The sequence below is a fragment of the Oncorhynchus mykiss genome, chromosome 6 (genome assembly GCF_057628025.1).
Source record: "Oncorhynchus mykiss isolate SJ-2025 chromosome 6, ASM5762802v1, whole genome shotgun sequence".
Classification (NCBI taxonomy): Eukaryota; Metazoa; Chordata; class Actinopteri; order Salmoniformes; family Salmonidae; genus Oncorhynchus; species Oncorhynchus mykiss.
In genome coordinates, this window is record NC_143027.1 from 24,892,944 (window position 1) to 24,907,355 (window position 14,412).

Here is a 14,412-nt window from a genome sequence, read left to right on the forward strand (position 1 = left end):
ATTGCCTGCAATGACAACAAGCTGTGCCGATCCTGTGCAGGTGTTGTTACACGTGGTCTGCCACTGCGAGGACAATCAGCTGTCCGTCCTGTCTCCCTGTCTTAGGCATCTCACAGTACGGACATTACAATTTATTGCCCTGGCCACATGTGCAGTCTTCATGCCTTCTTGCAGCATTGCTAAGGCATGTTCAAGCTGATGAGCAGGGACCCTGGGCATCTTTCTTTTGGTGTTTTTCATTAGAAAGGCCTCTTTAGTGTCCTAAATGTTCATAACTGTGACCTGAATTGCCTACCGTTTGTAAGATGTTAGTGTCTTAACGACCGTTCCACAAATGCATGTTCATGAATTGTTTATGGTTCATTGAACAAGAATGGGAAACAGTGTTTAAACCCTTTACAATGAAGATCTGTGAAGTTATTTGGATTTTTACAAATTATCTTTGAAAGACAGGGTCCTGAAAAAGGGACGTTTGTTTTTTTGCTGAGTTGACTTAGTATTTTTTAGCTACTTTGCATGTTAGCTAATCCTTCCCCTAACTCTAACTTTAACCCTTTAACCTAACTCCTAACCGCAATCTAGCCTAGCTAACTCTTGCCACCTAGCTATTTTTAGCATTAGCCACCTAACCATCTAGCTAAAATTTGACATTTCATAACATATTGTACATTTACTATGTTACATCTACCCCTGGGTCCAGGTTGCAGCTAGTACACCTCTGATATACACTGTATTAACTGGCGTCTGACTTACTGTTTATGATGCTCTACCACATCCAAGTCTATTGTTTTCATGCACTAAGACCATCTGGTTCAGCCTGCTTATATGAAAACATTTGTGTTTGTTCAGTGTCTACAGAACATTGAAATCACAAACTCGCTCATTCCTGTGTTCGCACTTCTTAGTGTTGAAAGATTTAGAGCCAGAATGAATGTGATCATATTCACAATTTAGTATCATATAGCTGGTTTACTGTAAACCCGTATTTCCCTTTATCCTGTCAAATATTGACTTTCACAAAGTGATTTCACAGAGATATCATGAACTCATTTACCTCATCCTCTCGAGCCACTTCAGAAGACAGCACTTCTCCCACACTCTTCAGAAAGGCCTGGGTGGGACACAACATCATGGGTCTGTGACCTGATGCAAACTATTACAATATACTTTGGTGTGTGTGTGTGTGTGTGTGTGTGTGTGTGTGTGTGTGTGTGTGTGTGTGTGTGTGTGTGTGTGTGTGCGTGCGTGTGTATATGACTGTATATACTTCTATCCTTGTTAAAGTACCTGTGTGAGGTTGTTGGCAGTGTCTTGGGGGATGGTCTTGTTGGGCAGGCTGAATGGCAGAAACTCCAGGAAGCCTTGCATGGGCAGAGGGTCCTGGGAGCTGTGGATCTCCTCACTCAGCCTGGTGTTGATAGAATAGGACACATCTGTGACTCCCTGGGGGGAAAAAAGCACCATGCATTAAAACAGATCTTATTCTCTAAAGATACTCTCCCAAGACCAGAATGGGACCAATATACACAGGACACGTTACTTAACCATTACCCTATCCAGTTAGACCTCTTTCTGGCTAATGTCTGCTGTAAAAGTATGCTGCTTATTATCTAACTTCATGCCCTACAGGGGCCCATTTTGTGCTGTTTTGAACAGCTGTCTCTGCTTTCGCCACTCTACGTCCAGAACTGCCGTTTAATAAACAGAAGAGGTTCATTCACATGTGCTCTTAATATCCCTTTTCCCATGCAATTCCTGTCTTAAAGGAAAACAATAGTTCCATAAGGAATGAAATGTTTGTTTGTGTTGGTGGCAGTTCAACCACCAGGCTTCTACCTCATTTCCTGTGAGGCTGCCGTGTGTCTGTTCTAGTTGTAAACCCTGAAAACCATTTCAAATATCCAATACATGCACATTCCTATGGTGAGAGGTCTAGATGGGCACCAAATGTATTATCTGTATACATCTCCAAAGTTGAGAACTCACCGGTGTTTGTGTCGTAGAGGAGGCTTCTTTAGGAACACTTGCTGTGGTAGGATAAGTCCAAGCATCACCTAGTTGGAGAAATATATGAGACCCATTCGCCCCTTCCACCTGTCATCTATGGGAACACTATCTACATGCCAAATGGATAGCTGAGAGAAGAGCTGGATTTGTTCAAACCCCAAAGATAGATGATTCCTTGCTACGTGTCTGATGATGGTTGGACCTCCCCCAGCCAGGGAATGATGAAAAGAAGTGCTGTGTGATGGTACCTGCTCTTTATATAATCAACCACCTAATACATCATATAGGTACTGTACAAGCCAAAGCTATGTTGGAAGGAAGTCATGAAATCATGCTGTTTGTAAATATCACTAGGTGCACTCAGCAACACTAAATGACCATATATGGTTTTGCATTAGAACCATCCCTTCCAACAGTCAGCTCTTCTTTAGTCCCATTCATTCTCTACAGGTGTAAAATTATAAAATGCCTTCTATTACCATGACAACTTTGTTGTTTATGTCTGTTATGTCTGGGGGGAAAAACAGCACTGAGACCACCTGAGTCTTTCAACATAACCACCTGAATCCTTCACAATGGGTCTAGTTATTAGACAAAGCCTCAGGGAATTGGTGCCCACACCCACATTATTAGTATTTTCCATAAGCATGACTAGTGATTCATCAATTTTTACTAGCAGACACAGTTCACCATGATCTGAATAACACTTCTAGGACTATACAGAGGTCATTGTCCATTTCTTTTGAGTTTTTAGAACCACACAAGATGAATCAAAGCAGCAATGAAAAAGGTCATGTATTATTTATATTTTTACATCAGTTTAGTCCCCTAATCTAAAACCCACGTGTTTGGCCTATATCCCCACTGGATACTTAGTAACAGTACAGGGCCCTTATCAGATTAAATGCTTATATATGGTAAAAAATATGTGAGACCCTTATAAGGTGGAAGATTGTGAAACAATTTCATGGTAGACGTAAGTGAGATGATTTTAAGATGGGGAGGATTTGTACAGTTGAATATGTTGTCGTGTCTTCCATGCGTCAGTACTGTGGATGGAATGTCTATGACCAAGATGGAAATTGCTGTTGAACCCCTTTCTCCTCACATCCGCCCAGGGGAAATTGTGAACATAGCGAACATTTCACATCACGGAAAAAAAGAGTGGAACATATTCAGACTGACAGTGACATGTGATCTTACCTATGGCAGCCTTGTAGTACATAAGGATCTCCTGTGGTGACAGAGCCCTCTCCCAGATGATAAACTCATCAAAGGCTCCTGTCAAATGGTGTCCATAGGACTGGTCATTTCCTGTCCCAATGACCAGGTCAGGGTAAGGGTCTCCATAGTTCATAGACACGTTGCCAGTGGGGTCACTGGTGTTGAATGTCCCATTGATGTAGATGTTGAGACCATCCTTCAGGGTCCAGGTGAACAGAATGTGGGTCCAGAAGGGCCCTGAAAGGGAAGAGAGAAGCAGAGAAATCATAATCATGACAAGGTCAGACAACAGTGCTTTTCCACTAATATCCGCCCAAAATGTCCCTATGTTCCACTACACACTCTTAGAAAAAAAGATGCTATCTAGAACCTAAAAAGGGTTCTTCGGCTGTCCCCATAGGAAAACCCCTTGAAGGCCCCTTTTTAGTTCCATGTAGAACCATTAACACAGAGGGTTCTACATGGATCCCAAAAGAGTGCTACCTGGAGCCAAAAATGGTTATTCTATGGGGACAGATGAAGAACCTATTTGGAACCCTTTTTTCTAAGAGTGCAGCCATTCAGTCAGCACCTCCATTCTATCCCTCCAAATGGTTTCAATAGACTCCTCCAAGGAGGAAATAACATATCCAGTACTTCTAAAGGTAAACGGACAATAAAGAGAATCCCAAAATATATTCACTGTGAAGTTCCACCAGTGGAGGCTGGCTCAGAGTGCCAACACCCAGCTATCCCTTTGGGATTGGTTTAAACACAAACCATATGTCCCACCAAGAAGTTCCCCATTCACTTGTTCAATCTCTCTTTCCTTTTGGTCTCTCCCTATATTTTAGATAGAGATATTTCTGTTGAACACAGGTTAGGCTCGAACACATTGTGACAAGGTCTACCAAACCAGTCATGTCTCCTGGTACTGGAAGATGTCTCAAAACAGCTGGTTGAGTCATAGATCTAAAGCTTTACCTCTGTTATGAATCAAAGGCTAAACAACTGCATGGTAAAATGGTGACATATCGTCATGGCACATTATAAGAGCCAGATGATGTTTGATCTTCTGTAACTAATAATCAAATAAATCAAAAGTACACTGGAAGTCCTGTAATATAAACAAGATGATGGAAGACATTTGAGAATTTGTTCATTTTTCTCCTCTAATAAAGAATGGCTGGGAAATGTTCCTGCACCTGCAGTGCAGAGAGCGACATGATGTGCTTTTCTCCAGAAATAGCAGACCAGGTTTGAGATGGTAGAGGATGGAGAAATAGTTTTGCTATGGTAGAATATTCATGTTATTTAAATTACTTAATTTAGAGTCCACTTGGGCCTTCAAGTTTGAAATATATGACATTTTTAAGTATATGACTTTCATACATACTATGAAAGGTTACATAAGTATGCACTATTTAGCATGTGGTTCAGTATCTACTATAGTCACGCATAGTATAGTTACTATATATATATTTAGTTACTATAGTCAACAATATGGAAACTAAATATGTGACACATTTATAGTTTGAGATAAAGAATACATTTAATCCATCATTGAATCCATAAAATAATTCTGAGACCAACAGTATAGTCTGCTGATGATTGTAGCTCCATCTGATGATTGAAAACCACAATACACTCCTCATGTAGTAATATAAGAATATTTTTTTTAACCCACCATCTACATCCAAAGATCGCTTTATAACATTCTTTTAAATAATTATTTTGAATCTTTAAAAAAAATGACCTAGTATATTGATGTTAGCCCTCCACCTCTTGAAGTTTCCTCGTGTGTAGAACTCTACGTATCCAATGTAGGCATTGGCATAGACAGAGAAGCCATTGGAGATGACTTTCCCTCCAGAGACTATTGCAAAACGGGACTCTGCCTCCTGGTTCTTCCAAAAGAAGGAAAATGTAATCCCTGAAGAACATGAACATATATTTATCACAGATTCAAAAATAGGGAAATTATTTCAGAACACAAATCATGCTAATTGTAATACATTTAGATCTACATGCAACGCCATCAACAAGATTGTGGAGTCTTACCCCATTAGATAATTACTTCAATTCACTTGAATTATTATACATCGTCAGTACAGTGAAGCTGTAGAATGTTGGTGAGAGGAGATCGAGACAGGCAGAACTCACCCTCAGGGCCACACAGAGTGGGGTCACTAATGCAGGTGTTCTGGTGGTTCCCAAAGTGGAGAAATGTGCCTCCATTATCTCCATTCAGATAGATCCCCTTGTTGACCATCCCTTCAACTATGTCTACAGGAGGATGAAAGGCCAACAACATTATTTTGCCTGATGAGAAAAGGAGGCAGTTTTTCCTCTGAACTAGGCTCTTCACAGGCAAACTAATAGGCAAGCAGTTGTCATAGATTTATGAACAAATTCTCTGTACTGCACCAAATATGGACTGTTCCCCACTGCATAATGACCTACCATGGTAGTCAGCTATGACCAAAGTGCTTCCCTTTGTGTTTCTCCCCCTTTAAATCATGAAAGCAGACAAAACTAAATAGGCCCACCACGTTGAGGTTAAAAAGCAAAGCTCCACTTTACAGCACTCTAGATACAGATCTCTATACCTCTAGTCTCCAAGCTTGTGTAATCCCGATTTACACACTCCAGTCTCGGCTCTTTTTCCAGTGAAGAAAACAATTGTCTCTCCCTGACTACACACACCGTCTCACACACACAGACAAATCCAACATCCTCAGGTAACAGTGTGTGTGACACACTCATGTCAACTACTGGCTGAGCTGGTAGCCGATGCAAAAGACGATGGAGACTGAATAGCCTTAACATGACAGATAGCACCACAGTAACACCAACAGAGCAGGGTGACTGACTATACACACAAATGAATTTCGGTGAGCAGTGATGTTCCTCACCTACTGTTGCAGAAACATTAGTGTAGGCAGAGTCATTGGTATACACAGAGGAAGAGTTATGGGAGGAAGGGAGCACAGTGTGCTTGTGGATTTGAAGAGCTAGGTGAAACATAGAAAACAAACAGACAAAGGAGAAACAGGTGATTTACATATATACACACAAATACCACAAAACAGCCAGACAACACAACAGAACAGTGAGAGACAAGCACAGACACTAGGCATCGTGAGGGATGTGGTGCGTGAGCAGGGTTGAGATTAAGTGTGATGCTGGGCTCAGTACACAGTGCTCAAGCAGGAACTGATCAATAATTTCCCCTTAGGATCAAAGCACATTTTGTAAGGAAATATTTGAAATTCCGTTCTCAAGTCTAGATCTCATCGCTCACAATTGATATAATTGATTGTGAGCCCCAAGGTATTCCATTCAGAATCACTTTGATGGTTCAAACTAGCTTAAACTTATTCAAATGATCCATATGTACAACTGTGGATGCATTTGGGAAAGTTCTTGCTGCTTCCATATTTGGAAATCAGTTTTGCAAACAATAGTCTTAGCATTAATCTGGAAAGTCTGCATAAAATGTACCAGGGGATGAAGGATAACTTCTTATCCCATTTTGTTTATTGAAACACAGTGCTTTGATGTACATTAGCAAGTAGCCTTTAGACATTTCATTTTGACTCTCTACTTTGAAAGTTATTATAGCAAATGTTAGTGTAATCTTATTTGAACAATGCACACAGCTGCACCTTAACAAGCAGGGTATTGGTGATTGTAATACAGACAAAAGGTGAATTGAGCTATAGACCATGCGGACAGAGAATGGAAAAGACTGGCTATTCTATTCCTAAGAATATAGGTCAATGCACATACTTATATTACTGCCATTAACATGACCTGGTCTGTTTCCAATCTGGTCCCACAATCCATGGATCCCGTCCACCTTATCCAGCGGCCAATAGTGTGAGGCTGTGCCTAACACCTGGAGGCCTGGACAGAAAGTTATGTGTAAACAAAGCTCCAGATGGGACCTTTCTCTAATCACACTCAATCATGCTATTTCAATGGGTTAGTTTCCTGGCATTCCTCCATGTGTATTTTAGGATTACAATTATGGACAACTCTAAACAATACAGCTAATTTGTTGATGTTTGGGTATCTCATTCAATAAACACAGTTTGCATTGCTTAATTAACCACTATTACTGAGTATTACACTTATGGTCAGTCACAAACTATAATTCATCATCCCATTATACAGTACCAGTCAAAAGTTTGGACACACCTACTCATTCAGGGGTTTTTCTTTATTTTTACTATTTTCATGAGGCAGCTTCATGAGGCAATTCATTTCAATCAACAGGTGTTCCTTGTTAAAAGTTCATTTGTGGAATTTCTTTCTTTCTTAATGCGTTTGAGCCAATCAGTTGTGTTGTGACAAGGAAAGGGGGATACCTAGACAGTTGTACAACTGAATGCCTTCAACGGAAATGTGTCTCTGCATTTAAGGTAGGGGTGGTAAACAGAAGATAGCCCTATTTGGTAAAAAAACAAGTACATATTATGGCAAGATCAGCTCAAATAAGGAAAGAGAAATTACAGTCCATCATTATTTAAGACACGAAGCTCAGTCAATACGGAACATTTCAAGAACTTTTAAAGTTTCTTCAAGTGCAGTTGCAAAACCCATCAAGCACTATGATAAAACTGTCTCTCATGAGGACCACCACAGGAAAGGAAAACCCAGAGTTACCTCTGCTGCAGAGGATAAGTTCATTAGAGTTAACTGCACCTCACAGAGTTCAAGTAACAGACACATCTCAACATCAACTGTTCAGAGGACACTGCGTGAAGCCAGGCCTTCACGGTCGAATTGCTGCAAAGAAATCACTACTAAAGGACACCAATTATAAGAACAGACTTGATTGGACTACGAAACACGAGCAAGGGACATTAGACTGGTGGAAATCTGTCCTTTGGTCTGATGAGTCTAAATTTGAGATATTTGGTTCCAACCGCTGTGTCTTTGTAAGACGCAAAGGAGGTGAACGGATGATCTCTGCATGTGTGGTTCCCACGATGAAGCATGGAGGAGGAGGTGTGGGGGTGCATTGCTGGTGACACTGTCTGTGATTTATTTAGAATTCAAGTCACACTTAACCTGCATGGCTACCACAGCATTCTGCCGCAATACACCATTACATCTGGTTTGCGATTAGTGGGACTATCATTTGTTTTTCAACAGGACAATGACCCAACACACCTCCAGGCTGTGTAAGGGCTATTTGACCAAGAAGGAGAGTGATGGAGTGCTGCATCAGAAGACCTGGACTCCACAATCATCCAACCTCAAACCAATTGAGATTGTTTGGAATGAGTTGGACCGCAGAGTGAAGGAAAAGCAGCCAACAAGTGCTCAGCATATGTGGGAACTCCTTCAAGACTGTTGGAAAAGCATTGCAGGTGAAGCTGGTCGAGAGAATACCAAGAGTGTGCAAAGCTGTCATCAAGGCAAAGGGTGGCTACTTTGAAGAATCTCAAATCTATTTGGATTTGTTTAAAACTTTTTGGGTTACTACATGATTCCATCTGTGTTATTTTCATAGTTTTGATGTATTCACTCACATTATTCTACAATGTAGAAAATAGTCAAAATAAAGAAAACTCCTGGAATGAGTAGGTGTGTCCAAACTTATATTTTTCTCCATAATTTACCAGTAATATTCATTTTAAACTGTAGGCTAATTTCAGACACAACATGGAAAATCTCAAGAATTCAAGGAAAATGAATCCATATTCAAAATGAAGTATAATTAGATTTACCTGGATGCTTGGATGGCTTTGGCTTTACTACTTCGCCATTAACCTGTAAAGAAATCAAATAATCTCAACATTGCAACGTTGCAGTAGCCTACACATAATGGTGAAGGTCATATAAAAATAACTGCTGAAATTACCTGAATCAAAGTGACAAAAGCAGTTACAAACAGAATTTCAAATAATAGTTCCATGACTTGGCACTTAATTAAAACTACAAATAGACTACTACAAAAATACTGGTTAATTTAGTTTAAATCCCCAATACACGTTCAATCTCGGAATAAATCATTATTCCAAGACACTGAAAAAAATCACTCTTCTCTGCGTATTAGTCCATGTTTCCAATAAAAACAATTGTCACACAAAACTTAATTCCCTGACATTTTGTAAAACTGCATTAAAATTTAGCAGTGCAATTGGCACATCATAATATACTGCCAATGTGCGTATCCATTCAGAACTTCCCCAAAATTGGTAATCCTCGTCTCTCAATACAGAATAAGAAATATTGGACGATTCCAGCGACGGATTTAGCTCTTTCTTGCTTGCTGTGGTCTGCTCTGTCTGTCCTATGATTGCACTGAGCGGAGGAATTCTCCGGGCTGTTCTATTGGACGTGGTAATGCAAAACGTGATGTCATTTTTGGAGCATCGGAACTCAAGGTGGGGCCTGCGTAAATAACGTATATCAAGTGCGTATTTGGTGATTATGACCCCCTAGCCCTCAGAACAGGCTCAATTCGTCGGGCATGGACTCTAAATGCTGTCGAAAGCGTTCCACAGGGACACTGGCCCATGTTGACTCCAATGCTTCCCACGGTTGTGTCAAATTGGCTGGATGTCCTTTGGGTGGCGGACCATTCTTGATACACACGGGAAACTGTTGAGAGTGAAAAACCCAGCAGCGTTGCAGTTCTTGACACAAACCGGTGCGCCTGGGACTTAGTACCATACCCCGTTCAAAGGCACTTACATCTTCACTCTCTGAATGGCACACATACACAATCCATGTCGCAATTATCTCAAGGCTTAAAAATCCTTCTTTAACCTGTCTCCCCTTCATCTACACTGATCGAAGTGGATTTAGCAAGTGACATCAATAAGGGATCAAAGCATTCACCTGAAAGTCTATGTCATGGAAAGAGCAGGTGTTCATTATGTTTCGTGCAATCAGTGTATATTTTAATAAAAATATTTAATATATATATGAAATTTTCAAAATGACAATGTTGGTGTGTCCTTTTGACGTGTCAGAACAACACGGAGCATTGATGCGGATGGAGGGCGGTGGATGCTGATTTCTGACTGTTTTGCCAAAAGAGAAATTTGCATTTTAGCCTTTTTATTTGGACAGTCAGCTTTATGAAGGGGATATAAAAGTCACATATTAAGGTGCACTGATGTAAGCGGATATGAAGCCCGATTGAATTCGTTAGATATGCCTACATTTGATTTAGTTAACTCATAAACCGACATACCTGAACTAAAACCCATGGCTGCATGCTGCTTCCTACATCTCATTCCACAACGTGACTTCCACTCCTGTTTCATGTTCTTCATCTGTAGGCCGGCTACTGTAAACTAATGGGCTGGCCATATACATTGAATTACTAGTACTAAAACCTAGAATCCTAGCCTGAAAATAAACTTTTCTGTGGAAATTGGAAGCCTAGAGATTTTGGAATGACCTGCTTCCACGTGAATCATGGGGGGAAAGGACACGAGAGGAGATTATGCAGCCACTCACAAGCGCACGGGAGGCTGTACGGTCAACAGCGCCGTTGTGTGGCTAATATCCAGAACGACAACTGTGGTCACAGGAGTAGTGCTAGGTGCGGGGCTACGAGCTTCCTCCGCCGAGGAGAGTCATTAGGCGTATCCTATTTCCCAACAAGCTCGTAGATAGACGTAACGTTAGAAGGTGATGTGAAGTAACTTAATGTTGTCTGCCACAACCAGATAGCTAGCAGACTAACGGTGCATTTTGGTTGATACCTAATTTGAAGGAGTTGGACAACGCTTTCCTAGCTAATATTCATGATTGAAAGAGAAAACATCTCACCTATTGCATGACTATAGAAATTGATGTTGATTGTCAACAAACTCAGTATAACAGTTACCTAGTTAGCGTAGCTACTAGCTAGAAAAAGTTAGCTAGACACTTGTAGAGCTAATTTAGCTACTCGCTAGTTGCAATGGAGTTGAGAAGTGGTTGTTTAATTTATTATTAGCCAGTCAAAAACGCATCAAACGTGATGAAGGACCGGTTGGGTGAATTAACCGAAGTAAGTAGCCTACTATGATGTTACTGATCTCACCAGTCATAAATCCATGGCTGCAGGCTGAATAAATTATTCTATTCTTTAGTAGCTATTTCCTAGGACCTAAGGAATGCAGCTCTGGTCTATAGCATTTTGTTGTCATGATAATAATATGATAAATGTAGGCCTGTTATTCACGCGGTACTTGAGCCTCAGATTTTACTCTAATAAATGACTGTCCGTTTGTCTTGACAGAGCAGGACACAAGCAGAGGAGGATGTCAGAATCACAGTTGACAGTGATGGATTTATGGAAGGGTTTTTCAGAAGGGTAAGAACAGTGTTTCAGTCAGTACTGTTTGTTTTCAGATAAGCTAGATGGTTACTGTAAAATACTGTAAGTGTCTGTGTATTGAAATTATATTGAAAATACTGTATGTGCGTGACTCAGGTGGAAGAGGTTAGGGGGCTCATTGATAAGATATCTTCTGAAGTGGAGGAGGTGAGGAAGAACCACAGCATGATCCTGTCTGCACCCAATACAGATGAGAGTAAGTTGATGCCCATCAATCAAAACCCTCTGTCATAAAGATAGTGTAATAACATTAGCCATACTGGTGACTATACCTCCACTACGAAAAATATGCAATTTCAAGTCTTGAATTCAAAACTTTGCATGACTAAATATAGGCTTGGTATTTGCGTTGTGACTTCTGAAGTTGTAATAACAATAATATAACAAACGCTCTTACTTCCTCTAACATCATTGTCCAGCGTCACAAACAACACACGACACAATACAAATAGATGGCTGGGTGTCCGGAAACCTGTGTAGGAAACCATGTCATGGCCCTGTGGGTGGGCTCTGACTAAACCTTCTAGAATGGTCATTTTACTGGGGGGATAGGTTGTCTACCGCTGGGAGGTTATGCATTGGTAGGTAGCATGTATGTATGTGTCGTACAGTGACCGCCTTAACTTCAGCGCCTGTGCCGAACCACCGGTTTTATACAAAATAGAATTTGGAAGCGTGAAAAGAGAGTGTGTGTGCGAGTGCATGTGGGTATGCTTCTCACACTGACGCTGTGTTGCTGCAGCTGTGCTTGTTCAGAGTTGATCCACTGTGGAGACTGAATAGGCACAAGGAGCTAATCAATACCTGCATGGACAAAGGCCCTCAGTTGACTCTATAATGCCACAGTGCAGCATCAAGTATTACCAGCAGAGTAACACAGTATCAACCATCTGCTATATAATAATACTAACTGGGAATGGCCCAAGAGTTTGGTGCAAATACTTGTTGGCCCACAAATCCAGTGATACGGTTGGTTACTACGGACAAAGGTAGGTGTAGGGTTTCTTACCGGAATAAATATGAAGAATAGTTTATTGTTATAGAAGAGTTTCCAAGTGATATGATTAATGCTGATATTTGTCCAGGTCAATGTTGGGGAAATTTGCAATAATACATTTATTTTCTGTCACTGTTATTTCCTGAAGAGATGAAAGATGAACTTGACCGGTTGACCAATGAGATCAAAAGCGATGCCAACTCTGTGCGAGTTAAGCTTAAATGTAAGTTTAACACCACGACGTACATTACATTAAACAAATATATTTGTGGTTGTCATTTTGTCATTGATATGACTGGATCAAATGCCTCATCCCAAATACTTCTAGATGTAGAGAGGTAGATGTGGGGAATTTGTCAGATGTGATGTTATAGCTACTGTAATCACTGTTCTTCCTGTTCTCTGTAGCTATGGAGCAGAGCCTGCCCAAGGATGATGTTTCTAACAGGGCCTCGGCTGATTTCCGCATTCAGAAAACCCAGGTCAGGAAACAGCCTTCCCGGGACTCATTCCTCACGTTTGCAACTGCTGACATGTTCTTACAGGTTGTGGTTAAGAACAGAGCTTGACAAGAGATACTCGGAGTCTAACTTAGAAGCCTGTATACAAAGTTGACCATGTTTTTTTGTGATGTTTGCTGCTATGTTTTGATGCAGCTGTTTGACATCTTAACCATTTCAAAAGTTTACTGAGTCTTTATCCACTTGACTTTTTTCCAGTGGTTGGAACTCTCATTCGTCTCTCCTCAGCTTATGTTTTCTCTAACCCCACAGCACACGGTGCTCTCCAGGAAGTTTGTGGAAGTCATGAGTCAGTACAACAAGACTCAAGTGTCGTTTAGGGAGAGAAGCAAAGGAAGGATCCAGAGACAGCTGGAGATAAGTGAGTGACAAACTGGGCCAGCAGCAGAGCAGACAGGAACATGGAAAGGAGTCCGACCACACCTAGGAGCTTTTCTCTCCCACTGTGATAACACATAGGCTACACTGCTCACAATTACCAACAACAAAAAAATCCTCATTATTGCCTATTTTCATTGTAGATAAGTCAGGTTGTTTTCTGGCTTCTTGACCTGGCACTGTATGTTATTATCTATTGTCGTGGCATGGACAATGTGGCCATTAGACCTATTAGACTACGGCTACGGAAAATACGGGATGACAGTTAAGTGTTTGGCTTGAGATACCAAAGAGACTTGCTATAACAAAACCATATGGCAGACACCCATATATTGTTCGTATAGAGTATTTGTTTAGAATGAGAATAATTGATGATGACAGAAATAGCCGTAGCCCCTCCAGTCCCTTAGGATAGTTTTAATGAGGCTCTCTACTACAGCACACTCCAGAAAGAAGAGAGGAGTCTTACACAGGACACATACACCTCTCTGTGTTAGTGTTGCCAAGGAAACAGGGCTCAGAAGCCTGCTACACTCCTTTACAACTGTCTTTAGAAGAGCTGGTCACATGACCAGTTTTGGGCTCATGGCTGTGCTGTATAGTCATTTTTATTTGACCTTTATTTAACTAGGCAAGTCAGTTAAGAACAAATTCTTATTTTCAATGACGGCCTAGGGATAGTGGGTTAACTGCCTTGTTCAGGGGCAGAACAACAGATTTTTACCTCAACTCTGGGATTTAATCTTGCAACCTTTCGGTTACTAGTTCAACTCTCTACCCACTAGGCTACCTGCCACTGTTAATCATGGGTAATCATAGGTTATATACATTCACTGGGGTGGAAGGGCTAATGTACATGATCCCAGGTTTGTAAGTTACAGTGGGTTTGATCATGTTAGGCAGTGAGAGTTGAGTCTCTCTAAGGAATAGCCTAGATCATAACACTGTGGTTG

At 40.9% G+C, this 14,412-nt stretch overlaps 2 protein-coding genes across 6 annotated transcripts in view; one reads left to right on the top strand and one right to left on the bottom strand.

The window, feature by feature from the left end:
• LOC110525585 (adhesion G protein-coupled receptor D1) overlaps window positions 1-9,581 on the bottom strand; it is a 60,422-nt gene extending 50,841 nt beyond the window's left edge. For 2 of the 4 annotated variants that reach the window (XM_090237408.1, XM_090237407.1), the window contains exons 1-9: window positions 9,086-9,557; window positions 8,952-8,994; window positions 7,003-7,119; window positions 5,374-5,496; window positions 4,967-5,143; window positions 3,211-3,468; window positions 1,987-2,054; window positions 1,288-1,443; window positions 1,055-1,111 (exon numbers count right to left, since the gene is read on the bottom strand). In XM_090237408.1, the coding sequence (XP_090093534.1) occupies window positions 1,055-1,111; window positions 1,288-1,443; window positions 1,987-2,054; window positions 3,211-3,468; window positions 4,967-5,143; window positions 5,374-5,496; window positions 7,003-7,119; window positions 8,952-8,994; window positions 9,086-9,139 (1,053 nt within the window). In that variant the 5' untranslated portion in view covers window positions 9,140-9,557. Of the gene's footprint in view, window positions 1-1,054; window positions 1,112-1,287; window positions 1,444-1,986; window positions 2,055-3,210; window positions 3,469-4,966; window positions 5,144-5,373; window positions 5,497-6,125; window positions 6,225-7,002; window positions 7,120-8,951; window positions 8,995-9,085 lie in introns of all 4 variants that reach the window. The other 2 variants (XM_036979707.2, XM_036979706.2) reach the window with 2 other exon arrangements.
• A 1,108-nt stretch (window positions 9,582-10,689) lies between these two features.
• The window catches only part of LOC110525587 (syntaxin-2), a 146,773-nt gene continuing 143,050 nt past the window's right edge, over window positions 10,690-14,412 (top strand). For both annotated transcript variants that reach the window (XM_090237411.1, XM_090237412.1), the window contains exons 1-6: window positions 10,690-11,233; window positions 11,465-11,539; window positions 11,660-11,759; window positions 12,709-12,783; window positions 12,969-13,042; window positions 13,334-13,442. In XM_090237411.1, the coding sequence (XP_090093537.1) occupies window positions 11,204-11,233; window positions 11,465-11,539; window positions 11,660-11,759; window positions 12,709-12,783; window positions 12,969-13,042; window positions 13,334-13,442 (463 nt within the window). In that variant the 5' untranslated portion in view covers window positions 10,690-11,203. The remainder of the gene's footprint in view (window positions 11,234-11,464; window positions 11,540-11,659; window positions 11,760-12,708; window positions 12,784-12,968; window positions 13,043-13,333; window positions 13,443-14,412) is intronic.